Source organism: Priapulus caudatus, unplaced genomic scaffold (genome assembly GCF_000485595.1).
Source record: "Priapulus caudatus unplaced genomic scaffold, Priapulus_caudatus-5.0.1 Scaffold4, whole genome shotgun sequence".
Classification (NCBI taxonomy): Eukaryota; Metazoa; Priapulida; class Priapulimorpha; order Priapulimorphida; family Priapulidae; genus Priapulus; species Priapulus caudatus.
In genome coordinates this window covers 596825-623430 of record NW_014577065.1, presented here as the reverse complement: position 1 = coordinate 623430, position 26606 = coordinate 596825, and the positions used below count along the sequence as shown (strand labels likewise).

Genomic DNA, 26606 nt, shown 5'->3' with positions numbered 1-26606 from the left:
TTGCCTTTCAAATGACCCACTGACCACACGCCACACGCGCATGCCTGCCAGACTTACATTTCCTTACATCGGGTATGTACACGAATCATTGCTTATATGCATTGAAAAATGGTTTCCTTTCCAGCTAGGCTGACCCCCTGGGCTCCCGCGTCTAATCTCCGGGCGCCCTGCCACGAATTCGGCGAAGGGGGCAACTTGTTATCTACTCGCGAATGCGGTTACGTAGGGAGCATTTTTACTACTTACGCGCGTAATGGAACGCGATTGCGCGCAGCCCGGTTCCGCTGATTATGGTGTCACGAACTTAGTTGATTGCGGCGGCTCCGCGCGCTTGGAAGCTGGTGGTGTGTTGGGATGGGATGCGCGGGTGCTATTATCCAGCGGGAGAGGATTTCGCTTGCGCGAGAGAAGGGGGGGACAGAGGAGAATATGGTTCGGCGAGAGGAGCCTGCCACAACATTTCACCATTCTCGACACATCGTTCTCGCTGTGTGCGCGCGTGTGTTGCGCGTGGGCTGCGTCTGCGTGCGTCTGTGAGGTGCATGTGAGCCGCGCTGTGTGTGTGTGTGTGGTGTGCTGTGTAGTGTTGTGTCGCGCGCGCGTGCGGCCTGCTGCGTGCGATGCCGTAGCTGTATCGCGTGGTGCGGTGTATGGTGTGTGTGTGTATGTGTGTGTGTGGTGTGTGTGTCGTGTGTGTGTGTGTGCTGTGTTGTCTGCGTGTGTGTATTGTGTGTTGTGTGTGTGTGTGTGGGTGTGTGTGTGTGTGTGTGTGACTGTGTGTGTCGTGTGGTGTGTGTGTGTGTGTGTGTGTGCTGTGTTGTGTGAGTGTGTGATGTGTGTGTGTGCTGTGCTGATGTGTGTTGTGCTGTGTGTGTGTGTGTGTGGTGTGTGTGTGTGCTGTGTGTGTGGTATGTGTGTGCTGTGTTGTGTGTGTGGTGATGTGTGTGTGTGTAGTGTGTTGGGTGTTGGTGCTATTCGGTTGTGTCGCGGGTGTATTGGTTGGTGTCGCCCAGCAGCGATGTACGACGCGACAAATACAGGGATGTACTCATACAACACCGAATTTGGGGAGAGGGTGTATCTTTACTGCTACGAAGGCGAACACTGTATCTCGTTCGCTATTTGTGGCACAGTAGTCTAGCTTCAGACGTTTTCTCGTACAATGAGAGAATTGTGTTACGCGACACCGTATGGTGCACGATCGCCACATTTGTTCAACACTATAAATAACAGGGCGAAACTATTATTTCGTATTCATGCACGCTTTCGACACACACTCTCTCTCTCTCACGCACATTTAACCGCAAAACGCAATAATAACAACAACGATAACAGCCTATGTTCTTTTCAGCATATTTGTTTGATCAATTTTATTAGTTTATGTTATAAAATACTATACTATACGTTGTAAGGTAAAACCACGCAAGCTTGAACAGCGTGCCCGTACTGCTCATGGTGACGACAGCTGTTTCTGAATGGGCACCGCACCGCGTAAAAACTAGCGTATCAAAGTAATTTATAGTCACCATTCAGCGTCTAAATATAAACGCAGTTCATTGGTTTTTGCACGGCGTATAAAATTATAGTAAGCCGAGGCATTTTTCACTACGCGTCGTCGTGCGTGCCGTGCCGTGGTATGGCCACGGCGATGGCTTCCCGGATTTTATTACGGTTGCAAACGCGAGTAAAAATGCACTCATGCTGACAACATGCCAGAAAAATCGCTCCGCGAAATGTGTGTAGCGCCGCCATCGGATATCTTTAGAACGATCAGAGTGTGATGCGAAAAACAACACAGAGTAGTTGAAAAACTGCATTCCACCGGCAAATATAGCACCGGCTGGTTAAATATAGGCAGAAAACGATCGCGAGAAATAGTCGACGGCGTGAAAACGAAGACGGGAAAGTATTTTTCTCGAAATAACGCAAAGTAAAAAGCACGCAGAGCCTTTGCATGGCGGACATGGCGAGGCACCTATCGGCAATACAACGCAGCTGGACATGTACACCCGCACGAGACGCGCGCTGCCTGCATGAGCGAATCATGGCAGGCAAGCAGGCAGGCAGACAGACAGGCAGGCAGGCAGACAGGCAGGCAGGCAAACAGGCAGACAGGCAGGCAGACAGACGGGAAGGCAGGCAGGCAGACAGACAGACAGATAGACAGACAGACAGCCACACAGGACACAGTAGGAGGCAGAACAGACAGACAGCAGGCAAGAGGTAGGAGGCAGGAGGCAGGTAGACAGGGCGAAGAATGCAGGGGCAGAAGGCAGCAGGCAGCGACAGTAGACATGAAGGAAGGAGGCAGGAGAGGGTAGGACAGCAGGAGGAAGTAAGGGCCAGGACAGCCAGCAGGAGCGACATGCGGCAAACAGCCAGGCAGCTGGCATACAGAGACGAGCATGGGATCGAGACATGGAGGCAGGGCAGGCAGGCAGCAGTAGGCGGTTAGCGCATACAGACAGGCAGAGGGTAGCAGGCAGGAGGCAGTCACGCAGGCAAGAGCAGCAATCGGCAGCGCAGACAGCGGCGTCAGGCAGGATGGTGGCGGCAGACAGGCAGGCAGCCAGCGGAGGTAGGCAGGCGCACGGCAGATAGAAGGCAAGGCCAGGCGTGGATACAAACAGACAGAGGCGAGCAGAAAGGAGACAGTCAGAAGGCAGGCAGATAGGCAAGCAGACAGGCAGCAGTGAGGGAGGGCGGAAGCAGGCAGTGAGACAGGAAGACAGGCAGGCAGGACAGCGCAAGCCAGCCATGAGAGACGGCAGACGACGGGCAGGCACTGACTACTCGCTTCCGTCGGGGCCATTTTTCGCCGGGCTCCTGTTTTAGGCTGAAATGTTTGTTAAACATTAGATTACAATAAAAGTGGAGGAGTATTGATGCATGCAGGCAGAAGCAGAGAGAGGAGGAAAGAGCGTGGGATGTGGGAGAGAGAATGAAAAACGATGCCAAACGAGATCGCGTGTGATGCGGGAGTCGCGCTTGAAAACATCTGTCGTTGTTTCGTCGTTAATGCCGTGAATATTTGCGTTCGATACTGTTTAACTTATGGGCGCTATTACGCTGTCATTTTTCGCGACAGGAATGCCGTTATTTCACTCAACGCACGCGCATCCTGTATTATTAAGAAACTTATAAGCAACTTAAGGACGAGTCCACAGCGTGGTGCGTGCGTGCCGTACGGCGTGCGTGTATTGTGTGTGTGTGTGTGTGTGTGGTGTGTTGTGTGTGTGGTGTGTGTGTGTGTGTGTGTGTATGTGTGTGTGTGTGTGTGTGTAGGTGTGTTGTGTGTGTTGTGTGTGTGTGTGGTGGTGTGTGTGTATCTGAAGTTCTGCGGGTGTGTGTGTGCTGTGTGGGGCGGGGGGGGGTGTAGCGTGCACGTGTTTGTGTGCTCCCACGTGTGCCTGAACGGTAGTATGTACATCGCCGCCACCGTATCTCACGTTTTGCGGAGTTTTCAAACCACAATATTAGATTCTTGTCTTTGTACATTTATTAGATGCCGCTAACGCCCTCATGCATGCCAATGATATATATATATATATTTATATATACGATATGTGATAGACACCAGGGATCGGATGCTCAGCAAAGATTTGGATCTGGAGTCGTAATTAAACATGATTTCTATTTCTATGATGAGTCGTAGACATGTGCGTACGTGTGTACGTTGAATAACTGGATAATTTATTGCTCAGAGCTGTGATATTGGAACCGCCTTACTTCCCTACTGCGGTTTTGTGTTATAAATACGCTAGTCGATCGCGTTTTATCGTAAGAAAATAATACCTGAATTAGGCTTGTTCTATATTCTGCTCAACTTGGTATTTTTCTCTCGTCTCATTCTCGGTCTCTCTCTCGCTCTCTCTCTCTCTCTCTCTCTCTCTCTCTCTCTCTCTCTCTCTCTCTCTCTCTCTCTCTCTCTCTCTCTCTCTCTCTCTCATTTGCTCTCATTCGCTCTTGTTATCATTCACGGGCGATCGCCCATTTCTTTGTAATCCTTTCTCCCCCTCTCTCTGTTGCATCTATTAACTCGTCCAAAAGACTCCAACAATGAGAGAGGGTGAAGAGAGAGAGAGAGAGAGAGAAGAGAAGGGGAATGCAGAAAGAGCGGGAGCAGCGTGAAGAAGAGGAGAGAGAGATGAGGAGAGAGGAGATGAGACGAGAGCAGAGAGAGAGAGGAGCAGAGAGTAGAGAGAGAGAAGATGAAGGAGAAGGAGAGAACAGACATTTGAATAATTGGAGTTAAAAGGTTAGGAGCCAAGCAAGTCACTGCGTTAGAAAAAGCAAGGCAATGATAAGCGATCGCTATGTGTACAATGAAGCCTGCATTGATTGCAGACGTATGGCAGTATTACACGCGGCTAGCATTAGCATTATGGATGCTGGTCCAGCTTACGTGAGCAGTGCACGACGCGCGCGCGCGCGGAGCACGCAGTTACGAACGCACGACCCAACGACCGCAAGACGACGAAACTTACGCGAACCGCACGACGGCACGACGGACACGACGCACGACCGCAGACGCAGACGCCGACCCACGACGGCACGCCGCACGACCGCACACGACGCCGCCGCACGGCACGCGCACGACCGCACGCACGACGCAGACGCAGCACGACCGGCACGCACGGCCGCACGCACGACCGCAGCATCGACGCACAACGCACGCGCACAGCACGACGCAGCAACCACGCAAGACGCACAGACACGCACGCACGACCGCCATCACGCACGCGCACGGGCACGCAGCAAGCGCCGAACGCACAGCGCACGCGCACCGCACTCATTCACGATCACGCACGACCGCAACGCGCCGCACGCAGCACGCGACGCAGCGCACGACGCACGACCGCCGACAGCAGGCATGACCGCACGAAGCACGCACGACGCCCGACAGAAGCCCACAGCACGACCGCACCGACGCTACGCCGCACGAATGCAGGACCGCACGGCACGAGCACAGACCGTAGACTGCACGCCGCACCGGACGGGGCAGCACGCAGCACGACGCCACGCACGAAGGCACAGAACGCCGCGACGACGAGACCGCACTTACGAACGCTGCACCGAGCACGCACTCACGCACGCACTCACGCCGACCGCACGACCGACGCGCACGCAGCACTGGGCAGAGCGACATGCTATACGTGGAGAATACCGCGCGCGCACGTTCGACGTTAGCGGATGGATTGAGACGTCATCGATGACGGCAGATTGGTCACGGAACGGGTCAACTAACGTTTTCGGTAAATACGAACGGGCGACTACAAAATGATGATGATATGAGCGGTGTCTGATCGACAATGCTCGGCACTCGCTACGAAACCTCCGCCTTGGCGGTTAGGTAAACAGTGAAATGGCTTCATTTCGTGGCGCGCGAGCGAATCGCGTGGACATGTAAACTAGTTCTAACGCGATGCTTTATTGTCAATCTATGCAATGCACGCGAGTATTATGCTTAAGACTCGCGGGATATATTAGCCAACTTCATTTAGAGATTGTTGCATGATCCGATATATTCGAAAAGCAGAGTTATACTAGGCTGTTGCGGTTGGCGCGAATAGTATTGTTAAACACGGCACGCTTTGTACGTTTATTTTATACGTTTTTATACGTTCATTTTATGTTTTTTACGTTATTATTTGTAAGTATTGGGTATAACCAGCGGGCGCTAGAATTCGGAGCCCATCATACGGCGTGACTATGCAGCTGAACTGCGGGCGAGTAACTGTGGAGGTATCTTATACCATCATCGCCCCGTATCGGTTGCTTTTGGCCTTATTTCAGGCACAGCTAACGAGACGGCGCTGGAGGCGCTCAAGGAGACAGGCAGCGGATGATGGTGTGTCTTGTTGGTAAGCGGATCCGGGGCCATCTACGGGTGTTCTGTTTCGCGCGCTAATCATACATCGTAAGCAGCGCTAACCTCGCCACCCACTGGCCCGCTGATCGAAGTAATCGATATTGCATCGGGTCCGGCTTATTCGTTCGGCGTTGGAAAAATCGTCGATCTTCCCGTGGGTTACGAATATCTAGTTTAATCGGCGTTGAGTATTGAGAGAATTGTAGGATCGATATTTTTCAGGTCGGTTATCATATTTCGTTTTTCAGAAGGTTTATGCTATTGAGAATCGTAGATCATTTTAATCCGTCGAAGGCGAGTTGCGATTCTATTATTGTATTGGAAATTATTTTGTTTTTTCTTCATCGTCATATGTATTTTGCTAATTACTATGGGAAATTTAATAGAGATCATCGATCAACCAGTCGCTATAACAAGCCTGTAGTGGGTGATTGTCCTTGGCATGGTGATTTTGTTCTGGTGAATACAACGATTTTTTGGTTTCGCTGTATTTATTTAGATGTAAATGTTTCCAGTGTGCGAGATACGGACGTTATCCAACCCGTAAGTGTGGCTAAATTGAGAAATATGTGCATTGCGGGTGGAATTTTCTGTAAAAAAAAATCATGGCTCAAGAACGGGGCAATCACGGCGTGTTGTTCTTGATGATAGTATGCTTCGGGGCATATTGCAATCACCTCTAGATCCATCGTTGGGACGCTGTATCCAGGTTGGCGTAGCATGTTGTTTAGTCTGCTGCAGTTGCGACAGCCGTAGAGTGAATACCCCGTGAACACCGGAGAGGAGAGACTGCGGGTAGAGAGAGAGAGAAGAGAGACGAGGAGAGAGAGAGAGAGAGAGAGAAGAGAGAGAGAGAGGAAAGAGAGGAGAAGATAGAGAGCGGCAATGAATAGAGTGATTGGATTACCGGGGATGTCGGTAATGTGTGTGGAGTATACGAGAATATATATAGTTTCGGTTTCGTAATTAATAAAGACTATCAATGCTGCGATTTGACTTCGCTTGATTGGGCTGTGCTAAAATATGTATTAATGCTTAGGTGTCTTGAGGCTATCGATCAAGTGCTATTATTATGTATATAATGGCAGTATCCATCAATGTTTGCCGCGAATTTTTTTATCTATTAATTGTGGCTTTCCACATTTCCGCGTTATGCGCGATATAATTCGCGGCGTTTCTTCGCCGCTTAGGATTCTTTTCAAAATACGTATCACTAGAGACGAATGTATTTCGTTTTTACTAAAAATACAATTATTCCGTTGAAAGTGTTACTGTTCGATCGTACGTTTTGTTTTTGGAAGGATGTTCTCGTCGACTGTGAGTAAAAGAGGTAGGTGCAGGGAAGCCCGTGTTGACTTACACTTCCCCCCTTTCTCTCTCTTCGCTCTATCTCTTTCTCTCTCTCTCTCTTTTCTTCTCGTCTCTATCTCTCTTTCGTATTTCGTAGTCTTCTTCTCTTTCTTTTTTTTCTCTCTTCTATCTCTCTCTCTTTCTCTTTTCGCTTCTCTATCGCTCTTTCTCTCTCTCTCTTTCTTGCTCGTTATCGTTTTATTTGCTTTTCACTTTCAGAATTGTAGACTTATGTGTCTTCTTGAATTATTTCTTTTCTGCTCCGTCGTCTTCGTTCTTCTTCGTCTCTCTATATAGCTCATGCGTTGCACGCCGCTTTTCTCCCCCCCCATTCTCGTCTCTCTCTCTTCTCTCTCTCTCTCTTCTCTCTCTCTTCTTCTCTCTTCTTTCTCGGCTCTCGCTCTCACTGCCGATGTCTTCTCCCCCTCTTTACTCGTCTCTCTCTCTCCTGCTTATCTCGGCTCGTGCAGCATGCGTCATCAGGCACGGCGGATACTAGGCGCTTATAGCGAGAAAAACATGATGACCGACGCAGGCAGACAATGAACACAATGCCGACCGGCTTATTTCTCGATCGAACAGACAATGTCGCCGAGAAAAGTTGCTAACGCGGGATGCACGTCAACAGCGAGTGACATCCGATAGGCTTATATAGCGACGAACAGAGACGCTGCATGCGTTATATAGAACGTGACAAGTGACGCACGCATGATGACTACGGCGACGATGACGATAACGATGACGGTGACGATGACGATAACGATGACGGTGACGATGACGATAACGATGACGGTGATGAAATGATGATGATGACGACGACGCGTAGTTTAGTTTATTACAAAACGCAGCGACGAAGCAATAAACAACTTAATATTGATGGGTTTCTTTTCGGTACAGGTACTTGGATGGGTCCGTACGAAGGCCGCTACGTGGCGCTGCAGGACCTCGGTCCGCAAGTTGACTCATCGGCGCTGTGGGAGGTAAGGAAACTCGAAGCACATTGCCGCTGCTGCGATTAGGAAGCGACGCGAATGACAGCGAAGCTGGCGAGTCGGTGGCATTCCGACACAGATGCGGCTAACGCGTGAGCGAACACCAGCAACGGTAGACGATGCTGGTGTTGCTGCGATTGCTAAGCGAAACGTGCGGATTAGCCGTGCACGACCGTATAGCCAATTACAGCAGAGAAGATTTAACTCTACGAGACGCGTCAATTATACTACGAACGCAATACATGCCAGCGCTACAATTACCTTAAGGTTCTGGAATACATCTAAGCAAACAGATGCATTCGCAAAATATATATCTGTGAATAGCATCAGTCCTCGGCGAAAAAGTACAATGATATTGAAGAAATTATATTGTTATCACAGTTAATAGTATCGTAGTACATCAAAACACACATACATGTACAATAGCGTAAATATGTGTAAGTGGCTGCATGCGCGCGTGCATATGTGTGTATGCGTGAGTGCGAATGTGCGCGTATGTAATTAAAGTGACCCATCCGGACATTCATAATTAGTGGCATATCAAATAACAGCTCACACATTCAGTTGTGACAATTTGAATGCTTGCGCCATAGATTACGTAACTTACGGGTCATCAACTAATGTGTAGTCAGAAGCAAACCCGTTTATTTGTCTCATCCCCGTGTGTCTCATTTACCAAACCATTCTAGGGGAGAGACAATTCATATAGATGCTAGTTCTCGATCTTGTCATTCTTCTCGCTAATTTTGGCCACAAGTATTTTAAAATATTCCGATAAGCCAGTATTAATAAAGATAATGCTAATTAAATTGTTCGATCAATGTACGGCTCGCATTTAATTGCCCGCTTCTGCCAATCGACTCTATGCAAGCATCGGGCAGGCGTGATTGACCACGTGATCAGCGACTTTTCTCGCGCTGGGTATATCCCGTTAAAAAGAAAGAACTAGTCTGCATCGTTTCACGCGTAATTGTGCAAACGATTTCGTTTCGACGCGCGTTAACCGCGTGGATTTAACTTGATTTTAGTGCATCCGGCTTGTTGAAATCTCGCAGTTGAAGCCGTTTTAAATGAAATCCATAGAGATATGATTTTGTGCATGTACGATACTGCCATTCCTTCACCAGCTCTAGCTCGTGAAATTATACGAATCAGCTGGAGTGACCACGATGCGTTTTTACTCGGGAAATGTTTGCACACAAAAAACAATCCAATTAACTATAAATAACCCTTAAAAATAAATTCAATTAATAGCAAAACCAAATTATTTCGTAATCCAAGCCTATAGGTGACGTTCATGTATTGAAACTTTATTTCAAAAACTTTATTACTCAATGGCTATGTGCACGTAATTGTTTATTCTCTCGCCTGCAGAATAGCTTTAAGGGTCAGGATTATAATTGCGCGAGAGAGCTTGACGTTAGAGTATAACTTGCATAGAATACGCGTATAAAGGGTATCCCGCGTTCGACACGGCCACTTGTACAATAAGCTGGTTACCGCTGAAGTTCTCGATTAAAAAATAGCTCCGTCCGCGATAACTTTATTCGCCGCGTCATTCGAAATAAACCGAATAGCACCCGACCTGTACCACAAAGCCGAAACACCGCGCGAAGGTTGCACGTGACTTCAATATGCGTTACGTCGTCGTGACATCGCGAATCTCAGCGCCTCTATTACTCGATCGTCTGAAGCTTGATGGCTATGATTCAGCGGGCCAATTTTCCGGTTTCGACGCCACAACAAATGTGACATGTAAATTCTTGCGCTTGCCAACGCTGCAGTCTTCTAGATTGATTAACGGATAGCATTCGTAGAGCTAGCTAAATTAAGAATATAGACGCGGACACATGAAAAATGAAGACTCTGGGGAATAATTAATATTGTCTCTATAGCATGTTAGTAAATATTTAATACATTGATAAATCTTGTTAAATATATAACAAGTCTGTATTAATAGTGTTTATCTTGGGGTGCCGAACTGTGCGCAAACATGAATTCCAGCACGTGCCCTGGACACTGAATTGATTTAAGGCAAAAAAACTGTACCGTAACCAAGTGTTTTCTAGATGTGTATTGTTTGAGCGCGTAGGCTCATGTGCGTACGTTATTTGTGTGCATGGCCTGGTCTGCATATAGCCTAGAATGGGTGAAAATATTTGAAACGCGTGTTAGGTTTACTTGTTTTCATTTCCTAATCACATTATTAGAACACGGTGGACATATTATTACAAAACTCACACTCACCCACGCACGCACGCACGTATACGTGCGCGCAATCATGCTTACACGCTATCGTGCACCTGGACCGAATAGGTAGGTAGGTAAGGCAACCTTTCTCGTTCCCGTGAGGAGGATGAAGATATTCGACGTTAATCTGCGAACAATTAATTAATTCTAACTAATTTTTTCTATTATTTATTTTATAAATATTATATATATATATATATATTGTTTATTTTATCATTATTTATTACATACTTTTTGTCGTATTATTTCGGTTACAGGTCTACGAGAAGGGACAAGTGACGCATTTCATAGAGGGCAGCACCTGGATGCGGTACGTTCAGAGCGCCCGCTACTGGCAGGAGCAGAACATGGCCGCCGTGCAACAGGGCGGCATGGTCTACTACCGTGTCACCCGCAGCATCGCGCCCGGCGAGGAACTGCTCGCCTACTACGGTGACTCCTACGCGCACTTCATGGGCATCCCGCTCACCCTTAAGCAACTCTCGATCGAAGGTTGGTCGTTGTTTATGCGCTCCTGCTTACACTAGCATATGCAGTAGTCCCCGCTTAAGGTCCGGAACCATGAAAATGTCCCGATGAAGGCCGGCCATATAAGTAGTTACCACTCTGGATTTTTGTACGCGTAGAAAAACATTCTGCGAATCCGATTTCACTATGATTTCATAGATAATGTACGTGTTTTGCAATTGTTAGATTCATAAATACACGACTCTCGTGACAACATATCTCATACATTGAATCTTCCATTACGCCTGCCCTCGTCGTTGGGTCACAGGGAAGGCGGTGTGGGGAGACGTACAGAATCATAAGAGCTCCGGTATTTGCATTCCCTCGCACACTAATAGCATCATAGAAGTGGGTTCTGAAATGCACCAGGCTCTCCAATTCGTCTATAAAAAAAAGTAGAAATGGCTGACAAATGTCATCTAAAACAACACGCCGCAAATAATTAATTAACTCGTCTAGCTTTTTCCCTCCTAAAATATGTTTGTCGGAGTAACCGGCGTCTGAACGTAGTACTCATCTAATGGAGTGGTGTCTACGTGTATCCTATGCGCCCGCCACCCACCCGCAGTCGCACAGGCATTCAGAGTCGCCGCTTCGTCCGCTCAGTTACGTTCGACGTCATCGTGTTGAGAATAACCGATGCTGAATTTGCCGACGTCTGTTGGGCGCGCTCGTCGTTTCACAGGTCGTTAAATAACGCCGCTTGTATGTACGCCTTTATTTTATCCATCCGATCTAATCTGGGTCGATCCGCGTGTGACGTCATTAGTGGGACATTTTCTGCGCGGGGCCGCAAGCCTTTAGCCGATCGCTGATGCAATTTGGAGAAGATTGCTCGGATTCGCGCCGTCGCTTGTGTCGCGAGTGGCTCGTTTGTGCGCGTGTGCGGTTCACCGCGCGTGTATGCGTGCGTTCACGTGTGTGCGTGCGTGCGTGCGGCGTGAATGCGTGCATGCCGGGGTACATGCGTGCGGTAGACCGCGTACGTGTGTACGTGTGTGTATGTGTGCATGCCCGCGCAATTCTTTTCTCTGTCTCAGGACGGAGGTACCGCTGCAATAAATGCCCAAACGACGTGAATATTGCTCAAAGAGGCGACTCTCTGATCTTATCCTGTAAATAATGCTATTGGCGCCATTAGTAAGGTCATTCATATCAAGAGATTACGACCGCCAGGCAGACACCGAAACATATACATTCGGTCATTTAGGGTTTTTTTTAATATGTACGAAAAAACGCTTTTCGCCCTCACCGAAACATTAACTCTTCCACGAGACTACGACCTAAGAGACGAAGACTAGGTGGGAGCTGCTGTAACAGTCACATGCGGCCCGTGTTTTGTTGCAGAGTCGATGACTAATGCTGGGTCGACGCCAGTGTCCACTCGCTCCGACCAGGAGCCCGGCGACAACGGCTGCCCTCTTTACAACATGTCCGCCATCTTGGACACGCCGCCGAGTGATGACCTCTCTCCGAAGGCCTTGACCCCGAAGCCGAGCGCGCGCCATCTACCGTACCGCAGTGCTACTACGCAGGGAAGCCCAGAGAGCATCGTCGCTTGTTCTAACGGCATCTCGCCCAAAATAAAGTCATGCGAGGATAGAGGCGGAGGAGGAGGAGGAGGAGGAGGAGGCGGCGGAGGTGGGGGAGGTGGCGGAGCAGGAGGAGGAGGGCACTCCAACGACTGGCACCTCTGGAAATGCGGACAGTGTTTCAAGACGTTTACCCAACGCATCCTGTTGCAGATGCACGTCTGCGCTCAGAACCCAGATCGGCCATATCAGGTATACACTTTATTTTTCACACGTGCCTCCCATGCGAATATTATTGTAGCGATATAATTTACACGTACTATTTACATTTGCGTTAACATTTATATATACTTTTACATTTACATCTACGTTGACATTGACTGACATTGACATTGACTTTAGCATTTACATTTACATTTACATTTACATTAATATTTCCATTTCCATTTCCATTTCCATTTCCATTTACATTCATAATTAAATTTATATTTACATTCACATTCACATCTGTACTGATATTCGCAACTCACAATCTTCGACTAGCCGTTCCCGCCTCTACGTTTGAGTAGTTGGTTTATCGTGTCGGGAGAACATCTAGTAATCTCGGATAAGAACGTGCGGGTAAGCCGCACCGGCCCGGATCTGGTTACACGCAGCTCCGTAACGACGCATGTCAGCGTCAAGGTCACAGCAAGCATCTAGTCGTCATCGCGTCCACAAAAAACACGATTCGTGACCATTCATTTGCGTACTCGGAGTTCATTAGCGGTGAGCAAAGAAGGGAAAAAACCCAAAATAAATAAACGCACAAACAAAAAACGAACGCTATCTTCACAACTCGGCTCTTCCCGCCCACGTATGTTTGGTTTCTTCACCCACGTATGTTTGGCTCTTCAGCTAAATATGTTTGCCCGGCACCCGCATATATTTTATCGGCGGCTCGCATATAGCCATAAATAGGCCATCCGCGTATATGCATAGCAGAGTCGGACAGACAGCCTGTGTGACCGCAGTATGGTATACGGAGGCCCGAACGTTCAGCACGTGCACCGAAGCTGTGCCTATGCGTCTTAATTACGAGACTCCAGTCGACGTAAACACTAGTATCTAATCTGTATCTCCTTGAGTGCGACCTTGACTCCGAACTCCGTATGCTGAAACGATGGCGCACGGGTTATTCTAGCAGCGCTGGCTACCCCTTCCACCGAGCTGGCAATCTCGCCTCCGAGTTGGCGCACAGCGCATGCGCGTTGACACGCGTGCGTACGAGTTGGCAAGCGTCCGGGCGCGCGCATTTTTTCCGCGCGTATCATTGACAAAATCCCGATAAGTGACGGCTCTGCTATTTTTTGGAACTAACAAGCCTCTCGTGTTTCGGTCGGAATGCGCACGATGGCAGCGACAGGCCGGCCCGCGAGCATTCCGCCTCTCTATTTATTACGCGTCCACGTGCGATCCCCGAGCGTTAGGGACAGCGAGTGGAAAGGTTACTAGTACGCGTGTACGAGACGATCGACTCCGTTGGCGGCTACTATATGGTCGTTGCAGTATTTGCGTCGAACAACTTCGTTTAAGTCCAACATGCGCTGACGGAGTTGAACATGCTACATGTGCGCGCGCAACAATATTCGCATGCATCTCGTATGCGTGATAGTGAACTTACAACTACTGCTGCTGCTACGGGGCGCCATGCAGGACAGGCATTTTTGTACCTATAAACTTGACAAAAATGAGTTTTGTGAACACAAAACTCAATTCTGTCAATCCTGTTCTACAAAACTCAATTTTGTGAACACAAAACTCAATTCTGTCGAACCGGTTCCACAAAACTCAATTTTGTAAACACAAAACTCAATTCTGTCGAACCGGTTCCACAAAACTCGATTTTGTTGCCCAAATATGGCACACGCATGTAAGAAGGGCTACCATTGGTCAGAAACTGGGCTGGAGAAATGTGTCATGGTCGCCATCTTGTTTCTTCTGACCAATGGTAGCCCTTCTTACATGCGTGTGCCATATTTGGGCAACAAAATCGAGTTTTGTGGAACCGGTTCGACAGAATTGAGTTTTGTGTTTACAAAATTGAGTTTTGTGGGACAGGATTGACAGAATTGAGTTTTGTGTTCACAAAATTGAGTTTTGTGGGACAGGATTGACAGAATTGAGTTTTGTGTTTACAAAATTGAGTTTTGTGGAACCGGTTCGACAGAATTGAGTTTTGTGTTTACAAAATTGAGTTTTGTGGAACCGGTTCGACAGAATTGAGCCCTGTCCTTCATGGCGCCCCGTAGCTGCAGTGCTCTACCTCGTGCAACAACTTGCATGGGGAGCGGTGTAAGCATACAACACGTGTGTACGTGCGTGCGTGTGTGCGTGCGTGCGTGCGTGCGTGCGTGTATGTATGTATGTGTGTTACACGCTCCCCGGTATCGTAGGTTGTCGGTTCCTTTGAATATCTCCACCGGCTGTTAAAAATGTGGCTACACTCGCTAAATGGTTTCGGCAGCTATTATCATAAATGTGAGTTTAGTGTCTAGATACAGTTGTCTCGCGGAACGCTAGAGAGACATTTTTTTCTGTCGTTCCTCTAATCAGTTGAACATTAATATTGAGGAGAACAGCGACGTTCATTTGTTATGCATTACGTCATCGCAGCTGATCGTCGATGAATCAGAACATATAAGAAATGAATGAGCATATAAGGGCCACTCAGACACCAGATGTCTCATTTACTACATGCGCCTACACTGTGAATGACGCCCCTTTCTACTTTTCCTGCGCTCGTTCTCTTATAGCCTATTAAGGATGATCACTTGGGTTTCGGTCATAAACGTAGGGTACGCCGGACCACTCTCAGCATCAACACATTTTGGTGCTTATCCCTGGCGATTACTATATAGTTGCGTATATAGCTAACATTGGGTGTAATTGCTATACACTCGAGACCTACGCACTCACTAATCGCTAATCGTTGTCTTTTGCTTAGCTGTTTGATTTTTCGTGTTTCCTTATATATTTTTTTGCTGAGCGATTTACTGAAAGACTCAAATGCAGAGCGCAATGTCTTGCATATTATTTTGCCGAGATAAAAACATCGGGCTAACAGCATAGAAATCCTGCATGTTCTGTGCGCATGCCAGTGCACACGCCTCGTATAGTATAGCTTACTCTGTTCACTGCTGAGCGGTTCGCCGTTTCTCGCAGTGTTGCTGCTGCTTCTCTGCATCCTCTCGTTGTTTTCATAGCCTTTTTCTAAATCTTTGTTGAGCCCTGTAATTTTATAGCCTTACACTATTTCATGCGTACACACTGGAGATTTGCGTTTATTCCCGTGGTTTACCTTTGTTTTTGCAGCTTTGCGTTACATTGAAGCATTGTGGTTTTTCTTGTTAGCTTTCCGTGGTATTCTAAACTTAACTTTTCGTTGATTCTTGTTATACTGTCTTATTGTGTCTAGTAGGTTTCGGCTGTTTCCTATCATTTCCGCGCGTCCTGTAACTTTTAGTTAATTTTAGAGACTTGCTACTCTTCTTGTGCTACGCTTTTTGCAACGTTGAGTAGATTTATTTTGTTGACTCTTTCTATTTTCCTTTATTCTTTCGCAGTTTTCTGTCAGCTAACCGATATCGGTGAGAAGCAGCAAGCAGTGCGCTCACCAGGCGTTCTTTAATCTTGCGTAGGCTAGATGGAAACCTAATACTTGCGTAATTGTAACCCCCGGATACGCGCTAGAAAAATGCAGCCGAATTTTACAAAGAACTCGTTCTACACTGCTATAAATAATATATAAATAATAATGGAACCTAATTATTAATAATGGCGGGCAACAAGGTTGTAGTTTATCTACTATGAACTGTTTATGCCGTAACACAGCGATTCGCTGACGAAGCCTCTCGCCCACGCAGTGTAAAAACGACTAATAGCAAGCATTTCGTTTAAGGGTTAGCGGAAGGTTGGGCCTCAGAGGTGGGGGAGCGTCTTCGGAGTATTTCTCTCTGGTCGTTCGTCAATTCTTAGCTCAGCAGCCTTGCCTGCTACGATTCCTCTTGATAGCGCGATGAACATTCAGGACGATCGATCACCGACAGCCCCAATTCCTCATGCAGCATTATAGGACGGATGAACCCTGGGTGTGTGTTTTTTTCAACCAGGCATCCCAGCATCGCGGTTGCGCTTGACTGTTAGCATTTCACGTTCGCTCGCATACCACTCACTGTGCCGGGTGGAGAAATTCCTTTTTGTCGGCGATGTTCGTAAAAAATATGAAGCGCGTAAAATGGACTTGGTTTTAGATCATGCTGTGTACAACCGGAGAGCCATCGCGTAGTTTTCCTGTCATCAGAAAGTTTCACGCCTAGGTATTGCTATCGAGCGATAGTGTTGATATTTGCTGTAGACGCGGATGTGAGCGATCTCTCGCCTAGTGATTGCATAAAAGTAGGTCAGTCGCAATACTATCATCAGATCATAACGTTGAACGTAAGATAATCGTGTTTATTAAAACAAACCTTTACAAATCCTATTCTCTACATTCAGCCAAATCTTGAAAACAGAGCTGATAATGTTACGATTTTTACAATGTCTATAATGTAAATACGTCTTCATAATGCATGGCAAATGTACCCATAATCGATAACGTTCTGCTTGTGCAAACGTAGCTGCATTTTCAACTTTTCTTGCTGAAATTTTATTTGAAAAACGTCTCAGTTAATCTTCAGGCTAGATGATAATTCCTCTTACTTAATCCGGCAATGCAACGAACGCAGATGCAAATTTCTGAGCGTATGGAGCAAAATAATGTATGTATGATTAAAATTAGTGAGTCGTTTTGTCCTGAAAATATGTTTACCCTAACCATATGTCCATAAACGTCGCCTTGGGCGAGTGTGCGCGTGTGCGTGTGCGCGCACGCGTGTTTGTACACACCAGAGAACGTCGTGGACATGTCTTAATAAGAAGGCATAAGACCATCGAAGCGTAGCGCAAGCTACCTTTACCACCTCTATTTGCAATCCGCAAGTTTTTCTCAAACTCTCGCCTTTTACGCGCGCGGACATAAAACTGTTTTTACGCACTTCTGATCCCAAACCGCAACCTCGACGTCGCTTTAGTTGCGTGCGCGCCGAGCAGGGAACATGTTGATGCAAACATAAAATCGTTTCTCGGTTTCTTTCATGCTCTTTTACCTCCGCCGAGGATCGTTTTATGAAGAACAGTTGCCCGACGAAGGAAACTCGCAGGCTTTCGATTCACTTCTATACGCCGCACAAAGGGGTTATGTTTTATATCTTATAACAAGGGGAGGACTAGCAAGAATCAATAAAAAAACACGGGCGCGAAAGCCTGCAAACCACGAAAAATTCGTGAGCGTGCAGATTTAGTATGGTCATTGCAAGTTTTTTCCCCCGTAATATGGCCTTTGTTCTTCTCCGACATCCGTAAAATAGCACACGCGCCCCCGGGGGCATATTGCAAGAGTTATTGCAGGTTTTAGTCTGGACACTCAAAGACACGTATATGAGCAAATGCACGGCTATTAAGATCGGTTTATTGTTGGGCTCTCGTCGGCTCGCACCCTAGGGTTGATCATCGTGGTAAACAGACCCACGTGCTGAAAGGCCATACGGTGGTTTACAGATTTTTCCCGGTAGCCGCTGGGAGTAGGCGCGTTTTCCTTTTGAGAGAAAGGCGGCGGGGGGGGGCGAAGCAGGGACGCGTGACCGACGCCGAGTGTGCGATTAAAGAAGCGCGATCACGACAGCGGCAGAAACCACCAGCCTACATCGACGTCCTCCGATCGAGGGATGATGTTCTCTTCGAGCCCCCGAGGCGCAATAGAAGCCAATGAAATGTTTATTTTCCTCCTCAGTATGCGGCTTGCGCTCCACTGGCGATCAGGCGGCGTCGCCTCACGTGTGTTCGCTATAATATAAAGACTGGCGCGTTGTCGTTCTGACAGTTACTCCGCGCGAGCAAAAAACGTCTCAGCACCAGTCGGCATGTCACGCGGCAGGTTCGAAAAGCGCGTGTTTAAGAACGAATTTCAAGTGAGGAAATATTCACCAAGAAGAAATGAACAACCTAACTATTTTCGTCGACGTCTACATGGCATGTCACGCGACGGAATTCGCACGGCGCGGCGCGTATAGAGGCGGACACGTCGTGTGCGTGACGACAGCTCCTTTACGACGGGTCGTCGGGTCGTCGTCTACTTTACGTGATCAAACAGCTTTAAACAAGGTCTCCGTGACTGCTCTCCGAGCGGGCACAGCGGCATGCATTAGAGCGCTAGCAGAGCGGCATCGTGTCGTGATTACGGGTCTACGGGATCGCTGTTGACAAGCCGGAGGCGAGCCGGCGCTCACGCGATAAATCGCTCGCGGCCATTTTATTGTCCCGCTCTCGTATTTTCTCGACTAAGTGCCGTACTAGAGAGTTTGGAAAGTTTTCAATGGCGTTTTTGATATTGCCGATGACACGGCGTCTGCGCGCCTAAAGAACCATCGTTTCTGGTTTTTCACGCGCGCATCATTCGACGCGACTTTGACGCGGAGATGTTTTCAGTGTCGTAGTTTTTTCGGACGCGTTCAGCGCTGACGTCGGTGTGGATCGCTGAAGCTTACACAGCGACAGCAGTATCAACAGTAGCGGCAGTGTACGCGTGGTGCAGGGCCTGCGCGATTTCAATCGGTAGCTTCTATTACCGCGCGTCATCAACGAGCTGTCAATCTCTACACGCAACATGTTCACTAATTCATAATGCATTATGGGGCATGGGAATTTGGGACTACATGGCATGGCGAGGACAGGTAGAGATGTGGTCCCGTATATTGGCATGTTCATCCATACAACGATGCGTGCAGTTTTAATATCTTGGTGTAGGCGCTGTTCAGCTGACGGGTTGACAGAGACCATGAGCTTCAACACATGAAAAGTATTCAGAGCAATTATTTATCAGTGTTGCTTTTACCTAAATCTCAACTTCGGCTTCGTCACACCCGATCTTTTATTACATATTTATAAACAGCTTTATTCTGTCAAAAAGTCGAGTTGTTTTTACAAAAAGGTGATAGGTTATAATTAGTCGACGGAGGTTGACTGTTCAATATCCAGTTATGATGTGATGGATGTCTCATGATATTATGTTCGTCGCTGACCTGATATCCACGAAGAGAATGCTATAATTAGTATTGAAATTTTCTTAATGTGTCTAATTGTTGATATACATTAAACAAATGAATTCTTGTTTAATGTCTTTTCAATAACTAACTCATTAATTGGGTTTAGTCAGATTGTCATAGCATGGCCTCCTTACTCCCGAACGGGGCCAAATATTAAGCTGTTAGCACAATTTCATCATCCCTCCTAAAATGCTCGCGCGCAGTCTTTAACACATTAATATAGATTTTTTGTTAGGGAGTCGGGAATCGTATTGCGTTATTTCAAAATGCCAATTCTCAGTATATTAACGTTAAATGTTGATTCACCAATCATGTCGCCTTTTAGTGATCGGGAATCATTATTAATTACCAGGTAACCTCTGCGTACTACAGGATAGCACGGATCGTCACTCACCACTTCACTAACGCCATTCGGGAAATATACGTTACAATTAATTTCGTGCGTGTTTTCTTTTCCTCCGGCCACCACAGTGCGGACACTGCACGGCGGCCTACGTGCACGCCTCAGAACTCCGGAATCACGTCGTCACGCACACGAGCGAGCGGCCGTTCCGCTGCGGGTTTTGCGGACGCGCATTCGCCGGCACGACGACGCTGAAGAATCACATGCGCACGCACACGGGCGAGCGACCCTTTAAGTACGTATATGAGTGCGGGACGCCTTTAGGGGCCGACAAGGCTCGCCCAATGCCGCGGTTAATCAACGCCGTCCCATTGTACTAATAGAAGAATAGTTGAAGGGTGTGCGTGGCCTCAGCGCGTCATGGGTCACAACGGGCAACACCACCTCCAGCATTGTAGCACGTTCCGATCATGGGCGGATGAGGCATCCACACACGCACACGCTAACGTAAACGTACGCAGTCATGCACGCGGGTGTGAATGCACGCTAGCACGCATGCACGCACGAGCGCACGTACACACACACACACACACACACACCCACACACACACACACACACGCACACAACATACACACCCAAACACACGACACGCACACACGATACGACACCACACACACACACACACACACACACACACACACACACACACACACACACACACACACACACACACACACACACACACACACACACACACCCACACACACGAGGACACGCGAGATCGTTGAGATGCCTCGCGATGCAATCACGTAACGTCGGTATGTACGCACGCGTACTCTCGGGCTATTACCCTCGACGCACCACGGCCCTACGATGTGTTTACTGCGTTTTACAGATGCGAGCAGTGCAATGCGATGTTTTCACAGTCGGCGCAACTCAGCCGCCACCAGAAGGTACCAGGAGAGTGCCCCGCGAAGCCTAGCGACGGAACAGAGACCAAGACTCCAGCCGCAGCGACGAAGAAGCAATCGTAAGGGATGTATTTGAAGGAAGGCATTGTTGGAAGGCCACCGCGTGGATGTCATCATAAGGAAGCTAACGTCAGGAGGCAATGATAGCAGCAAAGGACGGAAGACATCAGAGACACCCACTGCTGAGAAAAATATAGCATGACAGCCATTCAATTGGGTTCAAGGTCAGAGGAGCGGTAAAGACTATGCCACGTGACGTGCTCGTCACTGCGCGTCATCACTATGACCTCTGACAATAACGGCTTAAAATAGAGCAATGTGGCGAAGTTCCTGTTTAACGTTACTCGTGTGTCAGTGCTAAACGATAATTAGCGAATATGTAAGCTCGATTGAGGCGAGAAATGAGAACTCTGGCAATGTTGGGTGCCGCACTATAGTGAAACATATATATATATGAGTATATGCATGCGTATCTATATGCGTACATAAAAACACAGATTCCACCCAGATACACACACGCGCGCGCGTGTAATCACCCAACACATACAATGACTGTTAATAGGTGATTATTTAAGTATTAAAAGTAGTGGTTAATGTAATTAAAAGGTTTGTTTGGGGCCATTAACACGGCGCACGAATATTATGTAATGTAATTTAAGTCCATGTTCATTTTTGTCTACGTTAAACATGTATGTTATATTTCACGTTAGTCTTGGTTAATATTGTTTTTAGTATACTTATTAGACGTTACCATGTGATAAAAATATTGTGATATTTTGCACATGTATGTTTAGTTCAGGTAAAAGAACCAATTTGTTACCATATGATATAATCAATAATAATATATAGATGTAAAAATACTAAAAAGCATGTATAATATAAATAGTGCATGAGGGTAGGTATATTTTACAATTTTAGAATAACTAGATAATCAGGCGATTGTGACTTTGTTACAATGCAGCGTATCTCAACAATTGCCGACGCTCCTTATAATTATTTTATTTAAAACACTTTATTCACATAATTGCATTCATAGCATAGAAGATGTGTAAAGCACGTATTATAATAAACGACCTGATTGCTGTAATTAATCGCTCATTTTGAAGCACCAAAGAAAAGCAACGAGTAATCGAGTATCATATATAATATTATATATATATATATATAGCACACACTGGGACATCTAACTGTAAACGTTAGATAAAAATTGTTATCAAATTCTTAACTTAACGCGCTGCAAATATACTAACAGCGAAACATTACGACGATTATCTGCTTTATTTAGTACATAAAAATCACACCGAAGCATTTATCGAGTCTTCGAAGTGTTTGTGGCATCATCAGCAGTTAGTGTAGCAACATTGTCCATATCGCATGTTAGAAATATATATATATATATATATGAGGGATTACGATGCCTCATATAGTAACCTGCTAGTGGTATGCAAATGATAAGTTAAATAAAGTTTACTAATTACATCTAATGAAGATAAATGAGAGTTTTCATCCGCGTATTTCACATTTCCATGCTCGTTAATTGCGTGGCGGATTAATTAATATTGTGCTTAATTGCGGGCAGTGTTATGAGCTGGAAACACCCGACCAAAACAAGATCATCACAAAAACGGGTGCGCCGGCACATCAATGAGAAAACACTTTAATAACGAATTGCACTTCATTCGCATTCGATTCATTGTAGTTCGGTTTGCCTAGTGTGCTTTGAGATTAACTCCTAATTGTACATTGGTCTACGTTTTACGATGTTGAGTGTTGGTCTATAAAAGTGTCCCTTGTACGAGTGAATACAACACTCTGTGAATCCTTAATTGCAGTAAGCCGAAGCAGTAATAATATCACCTACTGAACTCATGTGACGAGAATTAGACTCCGATTCCTTTTAAAACTCTCTAGCACTACATCGAAGCATTTAAAGAAGGCAGCAGGCAATATATCCTGATAGTTTACACATGCGATAACTCTGTGGTTTAGGGCAAAACAGGTTCAACGACCTAACACAACAGCACCCGGTGACAGATAGCTAGGCCTCGAAGATATCTAGCATGAAATCAAATGCCAACACTTGCGCGCCGCCGAGTAACATGGCCGCTGTATCACGCTGAACAACGTGTTCGGCAGCGACGAAACTACACATCGAGCATCCGATCTAGCATGTGCAGCAGCGTACGTCTTTCTATCTGGTCACGACGCACATCTTGTAAACACGAGACATGCACGTGTTAGCTAGCGACAATTTCGCGGACTCATTCGCCGGCATTCCATCGCCATCCGCCGTGCGGCGGCAGCGCACTTAAGTGCCGTGGCGTATATACGTACCGCATCGCGGCGCCCGAACCCGCATAGCCGAGTTTTAGCTTCGGTCAAAACAGAAGGAATCGCAGACGGTAAACACCGGCGACGGCATGGGCATACGTGCTGGCGCGGAGCCAAGCGCGGAGCGAGAGCGCGCCAGTTTTACGGCGAGACCGTTTTTACGCGCGCGCCCGGTGCCCTGCGTTAACTATCGGCTGCGAATTGAAGACTGCTTGTGGAAAACACAAACCGCAGTGTCTATCCTATCACTCATCTTACCTCACGTTCACGGTGTACACCTCTCTCTCTCTCTCTCTCTCTCTCTCTCTCTCTCTCTCTCTCTCTCTCTCTCTCTCTCTCTCTCTCGCTCTACTTTCCCTCTCTTTCTTTCTCTCTCGCTCTTTGTGTGTCTGTCTCTGTCTAGCTTTCTCCGCCCAGTGTAAAAATAAACAGAGCGGCTACGCGTATTTAATCCGTTTAGGTATACGCGCGCGCCGCGCAACCAGCCCGCCATTTGGCGCCAATTATTTCGGTCGCCTACTCGCCAGCCTTTCCTAATCCCCATTCACCTTTCTCTCCCGCATCTCCCCGCGTTTAAGGCTATTATCAGGCAGATGTTGTGTATTCGCGGGTAGTGTAGGGAGTGAAGGTGGGGTGGGAGATGGAGAGGAAGCTGTGGGTGGACGCGGGAGTGCTGGGTAGAGGGGAAGTGGTGAGTGGGGGAAAAGTGGTGGATGAAGGGAGGAATAGTTGGTAGAAGGGAAGTGGTGGGTGGAGGGGGATGTAGTGGGTGGAAGAAAGTGGTGGGTGGAGGGTGGGGGTGGAAGGGAGTTGAGGGTGGATGGAGGAGTGGTGGATGGAGGGATCGAGCTGTGAGTGGAGGGGAAGTAATAGGTGGATGTAGTGGTGGGTTAGGAGGAGTGGTGGGTGGAGGGGGAAGTGTGGGTGGTGAGAAACTGGCTGGAGGGAGAGCGGTGTGTGCAAAGGGTGTTGTGAGTAAATGGGAAATATTTGTTATGGGGAGTGGTGGGTTCACTGGGTTGAGTGGGAAGTGGCAGGTGGCTGTAGGTGGTGGGATAGATGGGGGAGTGTTTGGAGGAGGGCAAGTTATGGGTGAGGTGTCCAGTGGCCCGTGGGTGGAGGGGAGCGATAGGTGGAGGAGGAGTGGTTGGTAGAGGAGAAGTAGCGGTTGAGGGTGAAAGGGTGGAGAGATAGAATGACATCTGACGAGGTGTATAGTATAGAGCGAAGAATTAAATGCAGTTGAGGGTGAAGAAAGCAAAATTCATTGTGTAGTGTGGAAGAGTGTACGGCGGATGGAGAAATGTGGAGTCTGATGATGGATAGTGAATACTGGGCGGGTGTGGGTGAACGTCGGGTGAGAAATGTGGATCTCGGAGAATAGTGGGGGAAGTGGAAGAGGTATAGAGACGATGAGAGAATCGAAAAGAAGAGAATTCAGGTATAACACGGGCTGTGGAGATAATGGTACGGAAAGCATAAGAGCGAGTGGATTTAAATTGACTACGTCACGAATTTTTGATGGTAAAATTTGTGAAATTTTTGTTGCCATTTTTTTACATTAAAAGTAAGAACTAACGGGACTAAACGTATCGTCAAATTCTTACCTGATAAGATTTCCTCAACTAGTTAAAAATCCAAAAAACCTGGAAGATTTGATATTATGTTCCTGACATTAATTGCTTGCTATGAGCTATGTATGAGTCACGAGTGTATGTTCACATCGAACAATGTAGTAAAATAGGAAGTATAATGCAGCAATTTAACCATAAAAGGTGAACAGAATCACTATATAAATATTTTTTTTATTTTTACTATTTACGGTGACGTAATCACTTTGAACGCTGCGTGGTGCGCGCGTGTCCGTCGACGTCATCGCGATTCTAGCTAGGCAGCAGCCGCATCGCCAGATAACGATAGATGACATGCGCCTACGTTTTCCTAGAGCCGGCTACATTAGAGCAGTTTACACTTTCTCGCCTTTCGCGCAGACGCGTTTAACCGCGTCTCGGAATTATCGGTCGTTAAAGGCCTTTTCTCGCTGACCGAGTAAGTCTTATAATCGAATATCATCGTCATTCTTCGCTGAACATTGGCGAGCTGTCGGTCGGCATTCTGCACAGCTCTGCGAATGCAGTCAGTAGCTTGCGACGTACGTCATAATCGTGGAAGGCCAAACCTACGAGAACAGCAAACCAGAAAAATATGTACCGTGCATGTAAGCTGAACCAGTAAGCAGCTTCTCGCATGATCTATTCCGTAATTTCGCGATAGAATCATCGATTGCATGCGTTGCTATAGTGGTACGCATAGTAGTAGGTACCTATAATCAATTCCCATAGCCTTTACTCGAGCGTATAATAAAAAGGTTCTAGTCCGGCCAAAATCAACTTAGAATACGCTAAATACGAGATGTGATTTTGTTGCAATTAACAAGTGCAAAGGCCCAGTGCCCATGCATAAGAGTAAATCCCATCATCCTATTATCGACAGCTTAGTGTTTACACATTTATGTCAAATACGGGTCGCGCATTTCACCTAACCAAACACCGATAGAGCATTTGAAGCGCGTTTGTAACCTGTGACCATTCTAGTTCGATGATATCCAGTTTCTGGGAAATATATTGTTTATATCACCTTCGTCATCGCCCACGTTCAAATACGTATTGGTACTTCAGAACCATGACACAGTACACATCGCCAGTGGCGACATCTGTCTTTGAGCAATATTCCAAATGCTAAAATTGATTTGTATTGGCCACCCAGTGCCATGTTACCAAGAGCTAATAATACCTTAATTATTAGCTCTTGATGTTACGAATAGCAACAAGTAAACAAAGTAAAACAAAAAAATGAATATATATATATATATATATATATATATATATATATATCAGGAGTAAATAATCACAAAGGAGTTTGTCACGCATTTTCCTTCGTTTTTACCAATTTTCCACTTCAAATTTTAGCGTAAATCAAAAGAAAAATGTAGATGTGCTTGCGCTCATTCCCTTCCCTTATTATTCACTTATCGTGCAGCACCTATTTACTGTTGTATTGCTGTAAATTGTATTCAAACGCAATGTTGATTTTGGGCCTTTCAGCTTGTTGCAGCATCTAAATGGGTGATTATTTACTCCTGATATATATATATATATATATATATTTATTTATTTATTTATTTATTTATTTATTTATTTATTTATATATATATATACATATTTATTTTTTGTTCTATACTTTGTTTACATTTTGCTATTCGTAACATCAGGAGTA

The 26606-nt window shown here is 46.6% G+C and overlaps 1 protein-coding gene across 1 annotated transcript in view; it reads left to right on the top strand.

Annotated features, from left to right (window-relative positions):
• Nucleotides 1-21300, top strand: part of LOC106821298 (PR domain zinc finger protein 12-like) — a 23317-nt gene extending 2017 nt beyond the window's left edge. The window contains exons 3-7 of the mRNA XM_014826054.1: nt 8120-8202; nt 10722-10956; nt 12646-12755; nt 20156-20322; nt 20924-21300. Coding sequence (XP_014681540.1) covers nt 8120-8202; nt 10722-10956; nt 12646-12755; nt 20156-20322; nt 20924-21062 — 734 coding nt within the window. The 3' untranslated portion in view covers nt 21063-21300. The remainder of the gene's footprint in view (nt 1-8119; nt 8203-10721; nt 10957-12645; nt 12756-20155; nt 20323-20923) is intronic.
• Nucleotides 21301-26606: the final 5306 nt, after the last annotated feature.